This window comes from Chiloscyllium plagiosum, unplaced genomic scaffold (genome assembly GCF_037043375.1).
Source record: "Chiloscyllium plagiosum isolate Xiang-an unplaced genomic scaffold, Cpla_swu_hap1 HiC_scaffold_15, whole genome shotgun sequence".
Lineage (NCBI taxonomy): Eukaryota > Metazoa > Chordata > Chondrichthyes > Orectolobiformes > Hemiscylliidae > Chiloscyllium > Chiloscyllium plagiosum.
In genome coordinates this window covers 45,663,991-45,680,604 of record NW_028270153.1, presented here as the reverse complement: position 1 = coordinate 45,680,604, position 16,614 = coordinate 45,663,991, and the positions used below count along the sequence as shown (strand labels likewise).

General features: G+C 41.3%; 1 protein-coding gene across 5 annotated transcripts in view; it reads left to right on the top strand.

Annotated features, from left to right (window-relative positions):
- ripor3 (RIPOR family member 3) overlaps positions 1-16,614 on the top strand; it is a 237,847-nt gene that overhangs the window by 110,521 nt on the left and 110,712 nt on the right. For all 5 annotated transcript variants that reach the window (XM_087994934.1, XM_087994936.1, XM_087994935.1 and 2 more), the window contains exons 4-9: positions 392-470; positions 1,063-1,086; positions 2,899-2,952; positions 5,250-5,399; positions 8,129-8,192; positions 14,863-14,906. In XM_087994934.1, the coding sequence (XP_087851060.1) occupies positions 392-470; positions 1,063-1,086; positions 2,899-2,952; positions 5,250-5,399; positions 8,129-8,192; positions 14,863-14,906 (415 nt within the window). The remainder of the gene's footprint in view (positions 1-391; positions 471-1,062; positions 1,087-2,898; positions 2,953-5,249; positions 5,400-8,128; positions 8,193-14,862; positions 14,907-16,614) is intronic.

Genomic DNA, 16,614 nt, shown 5'->3' with positions numbered 1-16,614 from the left:
GCTGTTTGCAAAACAAAACTTTTCACTGTACTTAGGTACATGTGACAACAATAAGTCAAATCAAGTTATAAATCTTCTAGCCAAGAAGTGAGAGTACCGACTGAGCCATAGATGGTTTGACCAGGTGGATACTCCTTCACAGATCAAATGGTTATAGCAGTAGCAAATGAAGCAGAACCAAAATACAGTTTGAACTTTAGAGATGTGACACAAGTCTTTACATATACAGCCTTATTAAAGTTTATTTTGCCCTAGCGCAAAATCAGCCATCTATTCTCAATGTGCTGTTTGAGTAGGGATAGCTCAACGCTCTTACATGAGTCAAACTTCTCTGGAATAACCTTAAGTACCAGATTTTTGAGAGTTGACAACTACTTTTATTTTATTGCAGCGAATATCTCGAAACGCATCAAAATGAATTGGATTTGCTAAACATGCAGCAGAAAGACATGAAAAGGAACTCCAGACTGGTTTGTACAAAAATAGTAAAATTCATGTTTGGTTAATGTGACTCTGCAGTAAGGGAGGTAGTTTGTGGTTGCCCTTCTTCATGGAATATTGTAATATTGTATGTGGCTATAGTCAGTCTATGTGAACAGTGGCACTGACAAAGGGATTGAAGATGGACTCACACCCCAACTCTTTTAAATGGGATTGTCCAAATCATCATCCTGTAAAATCCAGGCCTATGTTCCTCAGGCTTTATTATTTTCTCTCTACCTACACATCCCCTTTCATGCCACCATTGGTAGTCATTCTTTCGGGTTTCATTTCAGGAATTGAATCCTTGAATCTTTCAATTTCTCCACTGGCCTCTCCTCTACTGATCTTTCTTATACACATTTTTTGAGTCATTGCAATGCATCAGTAAGACTATATTATGGGATGGGTGGGAAATTTTTCAAATAAATCTCTCTACTTCATTATGCTCAACTTATAGGTCTGTAACATTTTGCAAGAAAATCCAGTAATGCATTAGCACAAGTGCCTTTGTTGTATGAAATAAGTGATGATTGTTCCTTCAAGGAAAGAGAATACTAATAAATGTTCCTTATGTTCCAGGCTTTCTTATATGACCTGGATAAGGTAAGCATGAATGTATCATAGATGGGAAAGCATTTTTGATTTCTAGCTGAATTGGGCACAGCACAGGAATAGTGGGTGCTCAGTTTATCCATGGTTAGCATCAAATGGTCTGCACTATTCTCAAATTCTGGCTTTATTTGAATGTTCACGGGCAAGCTGTAGGCATCAAGTGGTTCAAAATTCAACTTGAAGTTCTGCAGTAGGCCTGGCCTGGCAGGGTAGAAGAAGTCAACTCTGGACAGGTTTGAGCAGGGTCCTGCAGTGGGGTGCAGTATTTTTGTGGAGCCAGCATTGTGGGCCTTTTCTTGAGCATTCATTAGGTTAGTCACAGCATGAAAATTACAAATAGAACACCCTGTTTATTAACATGGACACCATGGCATCAGGTTTCTGCTTGAGAATGACCATTTACAATAAAAATATTATACAGTCATAGAATCAGACAGCACGGAAACAGACCCTTCAGTCCAACCAGTCCATGCCATCCGGAATCCAAAGTTAAACTAGTCCCATCTGCCTGTGCTTGGCCCACATCCCTCCAACATTTCTTATTCCCTTACTTAACTAAATGTCTTTTAAATATTGCACCTGTACCTGCATCTACCACTTGCTTCTGGAAATTCATTCCACATATGAACACTGTGTGGAAAAAAAAAGCCTCTGATGTCTCTTTTAAATCTTTCTCCTCTTACCTTAAAAATATGCCCCCTAGTCTTGAAATCTACCACCCGAGGGAAAAGACACCTGCCGCTCACCTCATCTACGTCCCTCATTATTTTATAAACCTCAACAACGTCACCTCTCAACCTCCAATGCTCCAGAGAAAAACGTCCCAGCCTGTCCAGCCTCTCCTTATAACTCAAATCCTCCATTCCAGGCAACTTCCTGATAAATGTCTTCTGAACCCTCTCCAGCTTAACAATATCTTTCAGGTAACAGGGTGATCACATTGAACATAGTATTCCAGAACAGGCCTCATCAATGTTCTCTACGTCCTCAACACAACATCCCAACTACTATATTCAAAGGACTGAGCAATGAAGGCAAGCATACCAAATGCCTTCTTAACCACGTTATCTGTATGTGATGCAAATTTCAAAGAATTATGTACTTGAACCCTGAGATCTTTTTGTTCTACAACACCGCCCAAGGCCCTACTTTTAATTGTATAAGTCTTGACTTTGTTTGTTTTTCCAAAATGTAATACCTTGCATTTATCCGAATTGAACTCTATCTGCTACTCTTTAGCCCATTGACCCAAACGATCAAGATCTCTTTGTAATTTTTGATAATTTTCTTCACAGTCTACTATATCACTAATCTTGGTGTCAACCTCAAACTTACTAACCATGATTGCTATATTTTCAAATTATTACAGTTGTATCCATCATTGTATAGGGGCAAGATGCTACAATATTGGCATCATGCATCTAGAAGCAAGGACAGCACCCTTCTTTGTCTGAAAATTGCAAATTAATCTTACAATTTGCGGAGGATCCTGAGTTGTTGATATAACTGCCTCATGTCTGTAATAGATGGATGTAGTGCTTGACAATTTAGAAGCCTGAGTGAAAGTTACATCTCGAGATCCCTGGGCAATTCCCATCTCTAATTTTCAATTATTTGTGGTGTGTTCTATGAACCCAGATCAAATAATAGAGAACAAGACAAGGAACAGCTGCCCAGCAATTTAAATTCTTAAATGGTAATTTTTGTAGGTAACATTATAGCATAATGATTGTGATACAAGTTGTGTCGATACATAATAAGTGTCAATTACTTTTGGTAATTCATCGATATGATGCTTTTCAGCAAATTCGGACCACCGAAAGATACATCAGGAAACTGGAGTTTCACATCAGCAAGGTAAGGATTTGGAGCTTGCAAATAAATCATTGCTTATCGTTTTTCTCTTTAAAAGGATGTATTTCTATAGGCGTTAGATGGATTATAAAAGCAGTTGCCTGAGATAACCATTTGACTTTCTCCTCACTGCTGTTCCTCATACATTTTTCAGTGTGATAATAATGTGTTGAGGGCAATCTGGTTAACTTAATAAATTATGAAGTCATTAGAGTTCATTGTATGAAGTGCTGATTTTTGAACTGTGGGAAAGAAGTAAAACTTCTGTTGTACAAGCACTTGGAAAGCAGTCACAAATTCAATTTTTAAGCATAATGTGCAATTTTTGTTAGATCAAACCATGTAACCTTTGTTCTAATGGTCACACAATAAATCTAAAATCTGCAATTTTTTTACTGCCCCGCCTAAAATCACTGCTGCATGACACATTGAAATATTTAGCTGGCCTAATTTTCCATAATATCCAGGAACAGCCTGTACTGTCACACTATTACCATGGAAACTGTGGCAGCAAGTTTCTATTTGAGCATGACCTTTACAATGGAGTTTATATTATTAAAGTGAAATCTATCCCAGTAAAAAGACAGCTTCCCTCTATAAGTTGAGTCTCAAATTTTCTCAGTGATTTACATGATCATTCCAGAACAATGTTTTCTGACTAGGATATTCATAATACAGAGTTTTCTCCTACATGGTGAAATTACCCCTTTTACAAATACAACACGGAGGGACTTTTTTCCAAAATGGCCAAGCAAACCATCCTGATATAAAAATAATCACTATAAAGAGCTAAGTACCACCTCTTTTGGCAAACTAGAGATGGAGAATAAAATTGGCATCATCCTAACCCAGAGTACAACTAGGAAAATTATTATTTGATATGTCAACAAATAGTTACATTTCACAGTTTCCAATGGCTTAAGATCTCCTGGAACAATTACCATAAGATAACAAGGAGCAGAAGAAAATGTTATGTTCCCAACTACATTCTTACCCACTCCTGATAACCTTTGCATCCTTGTTAGAATATATTTGCCTCTGCCTTATAAAATATTCAATGACTGTTCCTCCGCTGCTGAACACCCATTGAAACTAAACTGCACCAGCCATCTAAAAACTAATGTTACAAGAGCGAGTCAAAAGCTGGGAATTCTGACTCCCCAAAGCCTATCCACCATCTACAAAAAAAAGTCAGGATTTTGTCAGAAATACTCTGCTTTTACCTGGATGAGTACTGGCCTAGCAAGTGACACCCACATTCTATAAAATAAAAAGTGGAAATGTTTGCTGCTGATAGTGTTCAGTATCACTCACAATTCCTCAGACATGGAAGCACTCTGTGAGCACATCCAACAAAACCTGGACAGCATTCAGGATAGGGCTGACAAGTGACAATCAATGTTCATGCATGCAAAATCCAGGCAATAGCCATCTCCAATAACAGAAAATCTAACTACATCCCCTTTATGAACACTTGCTGAATGAACACTTGCTGAATCTCCTACCATCAACAGTCTGGGAATTACCATTAACTAGAAACTTAACTGGACCAGCTATAGTAATGCAGCGATTACAAGACCAAGTCCGAGGGTGAGAATTCTATTGTGCATAATTCACCTCCTGAAGCCCCAAAGCCTCAAATGGCAGAATTCAGTATTGTGATGAAATAAACCCCCTTTCTTGGATGACTGTGGAAATATAACACTTAGTAATGTTGAGACCATCCTGGACATTGGTGACCCCTTAAGCATTCAGTTCCTCCAATGTAGCAGCAGCGTATACAATCAGGAAGATAGACTCCAGCAACTCACCAAAGTAACACCTTCCAAAAGTACATCCTCTACCTTCTAGAAGCAAAAGGGTAGCAAACAAATGAGGATGCCCCTGCCTCCACAAGTTCCCATTCAAGTGACAGACCAACCTGACTTGAAACTGCATTGTCACTCTTTCACTGCCATGATCAACATCCCAGAACTCCTGCCCTAACTGCATTGTGATTGTATCGTCATTACATGAAGGTGTTCATGATGGTGACTCACTACCACCTTCTCATGGGCAACTAAGGACAGATAATAAATCCTAGATTTCTCAGTAATGCTCAAATCCTGTGAATGAAGAAAAAAAATGATGGACTAAATGGTTTGCTTCTGTGCTGTATGTTTTTATTTTCCCATTTTTCCATTTTGTAAAATGGAAAATTATTTAAGGTTTTAAGGAAGACTTTATGGAGTTTCAATGGTATGAATTGCCATTCATATTTGTTATGCTTTTATATTATTTTTTAATCAATTATATCCCAGATAGAAGAGCTATATGAATCCTACTTCATTCAATGGCGGCTACGCAATGGTGCAAGCAACATGAAGCAAGCTTACACTGTGACTCCTTCTACCAAAGGATCGAGGGAAACATTGCTCAAGATTAACAGAAACTACAAGGAATGTACAGAGGTATTCCATCTTTGTTTCTTATACAGAGGAACCTCGTTTATCCAGCATTCAATTGTCCGAGTTTCGGATAATTCCGACAAGATCGGAAGGTCCCAATGCCTGGCTAAACTGTGTTAACTGGCATTCGATTATCCGAACATTTGATTATCCGAATATTCAATTATCCAAACAAAATACTCCCTGCCCATGTTGTTTGGATAATCGAGGTTCCTCTGTATACTTATTTTGGATTTTTTTGACAGTTCTGAAATTGGTAAAATAGGCCCTGATTTTTCTACTTATTTGGCAGATTATAACTAGATTAAAGTTTGGGCATATAAAGTAAATGTTTTTTTTTCCAGTTTAACACCTTTCTTTATATAATTATGGGAAATCTTAAAATCAGCTTTATATGCATCAAAGCATAAAATAGCTCAATTGTATGTTCATTGTGTTAAGTACTAATATCAAAATTCTGAGGATGAGGATATTGACATCCTGAGACATTTCCATGATTTAACCTTAAAATCGCTAATAAAGTAATTGGTTATCTCAAATACAAAAGCTTTTTGAGCCATTGTTAGAAATGTAACAAATTTTCCTTACGTTTTGAATTTTAAAAATGTTACTTTCTGATGGCAATGTCAATATTCATTGATGCAATTTCACAACAATGGATGAGCCTTTTAACTGGTTTAAGTAAGAACTATGTAAGAAAACAATAGAAAGGATTTTAACCAGTCCAATGAAGGACTGGAAACAAATTTGGCCCAGATCTTCCAGTCAATGACAATGTTGGCCACCCTGACACTATCCATGAAGTTTACTCCAACCCATAGTACCACCCATTTTCAGCCAGGACTTCTGATCCTAGCTGAAGTAGGGATGGATAAGCAGAGACATCCAAAGAGAAGACAGGTGAGGACAACAAAAGTTGACTGAAAATAGGACACACTCTATTTCTGAGAGAGCTGCTGTTGTATTTAGCTTATGACTGAGTGGACAAATGTGTGTGTAGATGGATGGGTGAGTGTGCAGAGGGTGAGCGAATGAAAGGCTATATAGTTGGGTGAGTGTGTGTGGGTATGTGCATGGTTGGGTGAATGAGTGAATGGGTGAGTAAATGAAAAGTCAGGTCAGGAGGGTGGCAGCACAAGAGAGTTAATTCATATTTCCCAGGTATATGTTAATAAAAATTTGAACATAAAAAGCTGAGTCACATCTGGTTTAAAAGGAAATAAAGGGTGAAACATACCCTTTCAGGAATGTTAATTGGATTGCTTAGAAGGTTGATAATGGGAGAAACAATCAGATTGGGTCAGGTCCAGGGTGTAATTGGGTCTTGTCAGGGGTGGGTTTTTGAGTTGTGGTTTGTCCACTCAGATCAGTGTTGCTGTCTAGTCCAGATGGATTTTTTTTTAACCTTCTTTCCTAATCAACCTGTTTAGAGATGTTATTACACACCTCTGGAGCAGATGGAACTTGAACCCAGGCCTCTCTGGTCTGGGGCAGGGACACTACTCACTGCACCACAAGAGGGCCCTGAAGGGTTTTTTTTCGGTGGGAAAGTTATTTGGGTCAGCTGCAGGTTGTCAAATCAGGTCAGTGATTAGTTGGGGACAGCAGTTGGGCTGAGAGTTTAGTCAGGTGGGGGAATAGATGAATCTGGTCAGAAATCTTTCTTTACAAGGATAATCCCACAGTGGAATAAACTGCAAAAGGAATTAGTCACATCCTCATCACTTGCAAGTTTCCAGACCCATTTTTAAATTAGCTCCATTTAATAGTTTTTCATTATTAAGATTACCATCTCAGCAGATAATGCCTGTTTTAACTCATGCTAACTGTATAAACATTGGCTGAGTATAGATATTAGTTTGGGATGCCAAAATAACTGAAGTTGAAACAGAAGGGGAATCATAAGCCCTGCACCATCTAACAGGCCTTATTGATTTTTGTTTAGCTCATTGAACTGAATGGGAAACATATAAAATGAACCCAGAAATGTCCGGCTGCTAACCACATTGCGCTTATTTCTTTAGGCCTGTGCACTATAACAGCCAATTAAGTTCAGTTCCAACAATTAGATTTTAATTTTTACTGTAATAACATTTTTCTTTCTTACGGAAATCTGCTACACAGCAACTCACCTGATCTGGAAAGCTTTCATTTTAAAACACAGAAAATGGTTCAAGAGCGACTACATTTATTTGTACACGTGTGGGCCCCTGCATTTAGTATGCATTTCTGCAAAACTGATGACACTAGTTTTGCTGAAAAATGAGGTTTTTAGCATCTATTCTGTAGAGGAATGCTATACTTTAATAGCTAAGCCTCAAGTATTGTCTATGAAAGAATAGATTTAATGAATGATCTTGTTACTGAAGCATATTTCGCTGAAAACACTGCACAGAACACCTCTATGCATCACAAAAAAGTGGAAAATAACTGGCTGACCTATATAAATGGAGGAGAAAGTGACGACTGCAGAAGGTGGAGATCAGAGCTGAAAATATGTTGCCGGAAAAGCGCAGCAGGTTAGGCAGCATCCAAGGAACAGGAGAATCGACGTTTCGGCCCGAAACGTCGATTCTCCTGTTCCTTGGATACTGCCTGACCTATATAAATCCCAATCTTTAAATTGTGGTAAATTCTGATGCAAATTCAGAACAGTAAGTTTTAATAATACATACTTAGAACTATTCTTTCATCAATATCGTCAAATCATTGCATTTTTTTTCTTTCAATAGGATATGTGCGCAATTGAGAGAACATTAGAAGTGCTACTTGGGGAGTTTCACATTAGAATGAAAGGTACCTATATTTGATTTGAAGAAAATATAATTGGAATACATTTTAATTCAAACCTTTTTAAAGAAAACAATGGAATAGAATATGAGCTCATTTGAATTTTCATGCCTTGTGGGTGACTTTATGTTGCAATGGTCGTTGTGTTTATGTCATTGAGATGAATAGATGAGACTTCCTTCTCATGATCTATTCTGTCTATACCTCACATAATTTTGTACATCTCTATCAGAGCCCCCCTCAGTTTCCTCTGCTTCAGAGCAAACAAACCCAGCTTAACCAGTCTCTTCTTTTAATCCCAGGCAACATTCTTGTGAATCAAATAAAAGCAAATTACTGCAGATGCTGGAATCTGAAACCAAAAGAGAAAATGCTGGAAAATCTCATCAGATCTGGCAGCATCTGTAAGGAGAAAAGAGCTGACATTTCAAGTCTAACTGACCCTTTGCCAAAGCTGACAAATGATCAGTTAGACTCGAAACATCAGCTCTTTTCTCTCCTTACAGATGCTTCCAGACCTGTTGAGATTTTCCAGCATTTTCTCTACTCTTGTGAATCATATCTGTACACTCTCCAATGTGGTTTACAAGGACTTGGAACCATAGAGTCATAGAGATATACAGCACATAAACAGACTCTTCAGCCCAACTCATCCATGCCAACCAGATATCCTAAATTAATCTAGTCCCATTTGCCAGCATTTGGCCCAGATCCCTCTAAACCCTTCCTATTCATATACGCATCCAGAAGCCTTTTAAATATTGTCACTTTACCAGCCTCCAATCTCTTCCCTAGTTTCCCACAGAGTTCTAGGATATATCTGATCAGGTCCCAGGGATTTATCCACCTTTTATATGTTTTAAGCCATCCAGCACTACTTGCTGTCTATTATGGAGATTTTTCAAGATGTCGCTATTGATTTTCCCATGTTCTATATCTTCCATATCTTTCTCCACAGTAAACACTGATGCAAAACACTCAATTGGTATCTCACCATCTCCTGCAGTTCCACACATAGGTGGCCTTGCTGATCTTTAAGGGGCCCTTAAAGATTCTCTCTCTAGTTACACTTTTGTCCTTAGTGTATTTGTAGAATCCCTTTGGATTCTCCTTAACCCTATTTGACAGAGCTATCTCATGCCCCTGTCTGCTCTCCTGATTTCCCTCTAAAGTATAACTCCTACTGCTTTACTTGGTAAGGTATTTGACAAGGTCCCACATGGAAGGCCTTCTGATAGCATAGTGACCAGAACTGCACACTACTTTCTAGCTGTGGCCTCACCTATGTTTTATAAAGTTATAAAATGTCTTCCTTGTTCCAATATTCTATGCCATGGCTAATGAAGGTAAGCATCCCTTACGCCTCCTTCACCACCCTCTTTACCTGAACTGACACCTTCAGGGATCTATGGACTTATAAACCAAGGTCTCTTTGTTCTTCAATACTCCATAGGGCCCTTTCATTTATTGTGTATATCCTTCCCTTATTAGACCTTCCAAAATCCATCTCCGCACACTTATTGGGATTACGTTCCATCTGCTATTGCTCTGCCCAATTTACCTACTGAGCAATATCAGACTGTAGCCTGAGACCTCTCCACCCAAGTTCAAGCAACGTCATCTTAACATATTCTAAAGCGTCACAGAGGAGAAGTATTCATTTTAGACCTCACCCACCTCCACTGGCTCCACGCACAAGTTGTCCCTTTGCTCCTCTAATATGTCCCACCCTTGCCCTTGTAATCTTTTTTCTCTTAATATACTCATACAAAACCTTTTGGGTTTTTCTTGATCCCTTTTTGGGACAGCATGGTGGCTCAGTGGTTAGCACTGCTGCCTCACAGTGCCAGGGATTTGGATTTAATTCTAGTCTCAGGTGACTGTCTGTGTGGAGTTTGCATGTTCTGCCTGTGTCCATGGTTTTCTCCTGCAAAGATATGCAGGCTAGGTGGATTGGCCATGCTAAATTGCCCATAGTGTCCAGGGATGTGCAGGCTAGGTGGATGAGCCATGGAAAATGCCGGGTCACAGGGATAGGGTAGAAGAGTGAGTCTGAATGGGATTTTCTTTGACGGGTTAGTGTGAACACAATGGTCCAGTTGGCCTGCATCCACACTATAGGGATTCTTTGGTCTGCCAAAGACATTTTGTGGCTCATCCTTACCCTCCTAATTTCCTTTTAAAGCAATTTCCTGCACTCTTTAAACTTTTGAAGGCCTCCCCTGTTTTTAATACACTGTACCTGACAAACGCTTTCTTCTTTTTCTTTTTATTTACAAAACTCTTAATGCAAGGTTTGTGAAGGTTTGTAGCTCAGGTTGAGGTTTAGGGCGTAGCTTTGCTCGCTGAGCTGTAGGTTTGATATCCAGACATTTCATTACCTGGCTAGGTAACATCATCAATGGCGACCTCCAAGTGAAGCGAAACTGTTGTCTCCTGCTTTCTATTTATATCTTTCAAAGACAACAGCTTCGCTTCACTTGGAGGTCACCACTGATGATGTTACCTAGCCAGGTAATGAAACGTCTGGATATCAAACCTACAGCTCAGCGAGCAAACCTACACCCTAAAACCCTTAATATCCTTTGACATTCAGGGTTCCCTACACCTGCTGCCTTTGCTCTTCATTCTTAAAGGAACATGCTGGCCTTGAATTCTCACTATATTACTTTTAAAAGACTCACGCTTTCCAAATGTAGACTACCTGCAAGTAGCTGTTCCCAGTCTATGTCTAATGATATTGAAGTTGGCCTTACTGCAGTTTAGACACAAATTCTGCACTACACTTATATCTTTCCATAATGACTTCAAAAATTACTGAGTTATGGTCCCTCTGCCCAAAATGTCTGAAACTTCAACCTCTTGACTGGCTTCATTCCCTATGATTAGGTCAAACACTGCCCCATCTCTAGTAGGACTATCTGCATACTGTCACAAAAAAGCTTTCCAGGAAGCACTTTAAAAATTCCATGCCTGTTTCTCATATACCTTTCCTTGATTTGCTTACACATCGGCTGCCCTATCTCCCTCGAAATGTTGATAGGCCAGCAAGGTAATCATCTCTTATTTATTTCTAAACTCGATCCAGATGGCCTCATTTGAAGACCCTTCTGGGATGCCCTCCCTTATTACTGCAATGATGATTTCTTTATCAGTAATCCAATACACCACCTCTCTTTCCCCCCCAGCTCTTGCATCTGAATTTTCTATATCCTGGAATATTTGGGCTGCCAGACCAGCCCTTCCTTCACCCATGTTTCAGTGATTGCAATAATGTCATATTCCTGATGCTCTCAATGCTCTAAAATCACCCACCTTACCACTCAAGCTCCTTGCTTTAGAAGAGATCCAGTTTAGCTTTCCAGACCTCATATATGCCTTATCCTCCACATGTTTTCTCCACCGACTGGACTGTCCTGGCATTCCTTCTATGTCTGATTAGGCTTACCTCCAAATTTATATCTGTTATGTATCTATTCCCCCTGCCCAGTTTAAAACCTCCCCACCAGAACGAGCAAATTATACTAACAAACCTGGCATGTGAGAAACTTTGCAGCCAAACAAATTTTCATCTGCTCCCGGATCAATGAGTTCGACACGCGGCTAGATATTGAGCATTTCTTGCGCTGCCTTCGCCTCCGCGCCTACTTCTTCAACAAGGACTCTCGCCCACCATCTGACGACCCCTTCTCCCGCCTCCAACACACCCCATCCACCTGAACACCCCGTGCTGGCTTCTTACCCGCCCTCGACCTCTTCATATCCAACTGCTGCCGCAACATTGACCGCCTCAACCTGTCCACCCCTCTCACCCACTCCAACCTCTCACCCTCACAACACGCAGCCCTCCACTCCCTCCGCTCCAAACCCAACCTCACCATCAAACCGGCAGACAAAGGAGGCGCAGTGGTAGTTTGGCGCACCGATCTTTAGACCGCTGAAGCTAGACGCCAACTCGCGGACACCTCCTCCTACTGCCCCCTTGACCATGACCCCACCTCACACCACCAAACCATCATCTCCCAGACCATCCATAACCTCATCACCTCAGGAGATCTCCCATCCACTGCCTCCAACCTCATAAAACCCACAACCCCGCACCGCCCGTTTCTACCTCCTACCCAAAATCCACAAACCCGACTGCCCCGGCCGACCCATTGTCTCAGCCTGCTCCTGCCCCACCAAACTCATCTCTGCAAACCTTGATACTGTCCTGTCCCCCTTAGTCCAAGAACTCCCCACCTACGTTCGGAACACCACCCACGCCCTCCACCTCCTCCATGATTTTCGCTTCCTCAGTCCCCAACGCCTTATCTTCACGATAGACATCCAGTCCCTATACACTTCCATCCCCCATCACGAAGGCCTCCAAGCCCTCCGCTTCTTCCTCTCCCGCCGACCCAACCAGTACCCTTCCACTGACACTCTCCTTCGACTGACTGAACTGGTCCTCACCCTAAACAACTTCTCCTTCCAATCCTCCCACTTCCTCCAAACCAAAGGAGTAGCCATGGGCACCCGCATGGGCCCCAGCTATGACTGCCTCGTCGTCGGATATGTGGAACAGTCCATCTTCCGCAGCTACTCTGGCACCACCCCCCACCTTTTCCTCCGCTACATCGATGATTGTATTGGCGCTACCTCGTGCTCCCATGAGGAGGTTGAACAGTTCATCCACTTTACTAACATCTTCCACCCCAACCTCAAATTTACCTGGACCGTCTCAGACTCCTCCCTCCCCTTCCTCGACCTCTCCATTTCCATCTCGGGCGACTGACTCAACACAGACATTTGCTACAAACCGACCGACTCCCACAGCTACCTAGATTACACCTCCTCCCACCCTGCCCCCTGTAAAAACGCCATCCCATATTCCCAATTCCTCGGCCTCCGCCACATCTGCTCCCAGGAGGACCAATTCCACTACCGAACAACTTAAATGACCTCCTTCTTCAAAGACAGCAATTTCCCCTCCGACGTGGTCGACGATGCTCTCCACCACATCTCCTCCACTTCCCGCACCTCTGCCCTTGAACCCCACCCCTCCAATTGCCACCAGGACAGAATCCCACTGGTCCTCACCTTCCACCCCACCAACCTCCGGATACATCGTATCATCCTCCGTCATTTCTGCCACCTCCAGACAGACCCCACCACCAGGGATATATTTCCTTCTCCACCCCTATCAGTATTCAGGAGAGACCACTCCCTCCGCGACTCCCTCGTCAGGTCCACACCCCCTACCAACCCAACCTCCACTCCCGGCACCTTCCCCTGCAACCGCAAGAAGTGCAAAACTTGCTCCCACACCTCCCCCCTCACCTCCCTCCAAGTCCCCAATGGATCCTTCTATATCCGTTGCAAATTCACCTGAACCTCCACACATCATTTACTGTATCTGTTGCACCCGATGTGGTCTCCTCTACGTTGGGGAGACAGGCCGCCTACTTGCGGAACGTTTCAGGCAACACCTCTGGGACATCCGCATCAATCAACCCAACCACCCCGTGGCTGAAGACTTTAACTCCCCCTCCCACTCCGCCAATGACATGCAGGTTCTTGGCCTCCTCCATCACCAGACCCTGACCACATGACGCCTGGAAGAAAAGCGCCTCATCTTCCGCCTAGGAACCCTCCAACCACACGGGATGAATGTAGATTTCTCCAGCTTCCTCATTTCCCTCCCCCCACCTTATCTCAGTCCCAACCTCGGATTCAGCACCACCATCTTGACCTGCAATCTTCTTCCTGACCTCTCCGCCCCCACCCCCTCTCCGGCTATCACCCTCACCCTCACCTCCTTCCACCTATCGTATTCCCAGCACCCCTCCCCCCTACCTTTTATCTCAGCCCGCATTGCACACCAGCCTCATTCCTGAAGAAGGACTTATGCCCGAAACTTTGATTCTCCTGCTCCTCGGATGCTGCCTGGCCTGCTGTGTTTTTCCAGCACCACATTTTTCAACTTTGGTACTCCAGTATCTGCAGTCCTCACTTTTTCCTACCTGACTTTCTCACCCAAGGTAACTTCCAAGAAACATGCTGGATATGTTTAGGAGATGGAATTCTCCCCAATTATATCCTCGGACACTGAGTCCAAGTTTAGTGCCCTAATTTGCAACAGAGATAATAACTCAGTAATGGTGCTTTGTTCTTTAATAAAATACTATTTTTGTTTGCAAATGGTGACTAACCAATTTTATAAATTTGTTAAGAAAAGACATTTAAATGCTGATTCTAACTGTGTTATTTTTGGTTCTGAGCTAGTACTCTTGTCTCTGAATGAGAAAACCATGCTTACTGCCTTTTGAGGGGAACTATAATCAGGCTTTACCCGATCTTTTGATGAGATATATAAGATCTAATTCAGCAAATGTTAGGAAATTCTTCTGGTGCCTCAACCAATATCAGTAAACTGAAAGGATTACCCAGTCATACATCTCTTTATGATTATGGGACATTGCTACAGAGATAGTCTTTAAAAGTCATTTCATTGGCTATAAAACACTTATGGATGTCCAAACATCACCAAGGGTGCTATGGACATCTTAGTCTGTCATATCGTTTCTAACAATCATCGTGAATGCTGATTTTTGTGTTGGTGAATCCAGCATAAATGTTATTGAAACTTCCTTTTACTCGAAATACCAACTGCCTTTCCTCTGTGAATTTCTAGGTTTGATTGGTTTTGCTCGCTTATGCCCAGGGGATCATTATGAGGTGAGTTTTATTCCATCATACACTCACTGTACTTTGTTCACGTTACCCTTTCTTTCCCCAGAATTCCACTAATTTGTTTTTATTCAGGTAATACATACCTTAAAAAATCCTTTTGGTTAGAGGCATTTACCATAGTTGGAATGTTAGATCTGACTTTGATAAGCTCAAGTTGCTTTTTAAAACTGTGGATTCCTACACTTTAAGTTTCAAGACAGCTTCTTTAATAAAAAGAAAGACCTCAAAGTGATTCTCACAACTGAATTCTTAGAGAAATTTAAGATTCCCATCTCTAAAATTCTCTGCTTTTTTCAAATTAATTTTGCAGCCTTCAAATTATGCTTCCTATCTCCATAACCTCTTTCTCCAAGATATCTGCATTTCTCCAATTTTGTTGTAAATATTGCTGATTATTTCACCATTGGTGGTTGTGCCTTAGGTGGTCAAGGCCTCAAGCACGAGAATTCCATCTCTAAATCTCTTTGCCTCTCTATTTCTCTTTTTCTCCTGTATGGTGCTCCTTAAAACCTACCTCTTCAATCAAAGTTTTGGTCATCTACCCTAATGTTTTGCTCAGTGTCAATTTTTGGTTGATAGTGCTTCGTTAAGCACTTTCGAAATTATATAAAGATGTGAAGTAAACACAAGATGTTTTTCTGTGGCATGACTGTTCTTATTTAAATTAGAATCATACAGCACGGAAACAGGCCCTTCGGCCCAACTCATCCATGCCGGCCAGGTTTCCTAAACTAAACTAGTCCCATTTGGCTGTGTTTGGCCTACCATTCTCTCAACCTTTCCTATCCTTGCACCTGTCCAAATGTACTTTAAATATTGTAATTAATTCTTTATGAATTCATAAAAGTCGAGTTGATTGTTAACAGGAATATGCCCCTCAGAAAGTAAGCACACACAGGGTTTATACATAATTAATGTGGATCGCTGGATGATTATTTGATGGCATAAAAGAATCAGGATAGTCCTCACACTGGCAAAAGAGGTGCCTAGAGCTTGCTTTGTGTATATAGTAGGTAGTTTGGGTTTTCATTGTTTGAGTAGATTGCCTTTGTTTTGTAAACTGGCTTCTCAAGGTGAGTATTCATTTCAAAAGGAATTGGAAGTGTTAGGTTTTGGATGGATTGAATCCTTTTAAGTGTTTTTTTTAAAACTGGCTCCAACAGATGAAGAAGATGTAACTCGATAAATTAGAGAAAAGTCCATAAAAAAAATCAGTCCATGCCACGCACTTTTAAAAAGAGCATTTTTTGTGCAGGATTTTGAAACAAGGTTGTTCAAAAGCATCAACTGACATATTTAATGCTTTAATAAACTTGTCATGGGCAGAATTTAATGCTAACTGTGGTAGCAGGAAATGGGGGGGATAGAGGGCTGAATTGTACCATGACACCATGCCTGGTATGGCTGGAACTAACCCAGCACAAGGAGGTGCAAGACAGTGCTTTAAAATGTGGCAGAGAGGTAATTTAACTCATTCAGTATATCATTCACACAAATTCAAGTTTTTGCAATCAAATGGTACATATTGAATTCAACGTGAGCAATGTGGGGATGACAAGTCATTAGGTTCCTGGCTGTATGAAGCACTTAAAGCAGTCGAACGGGTATCAGTGTAACAAAGCCAGAGACCTAGTGCAGAATAACCACTCTGCTGGGGTATTAGATCATTGACATCCAACTTGAGTGGCAATGG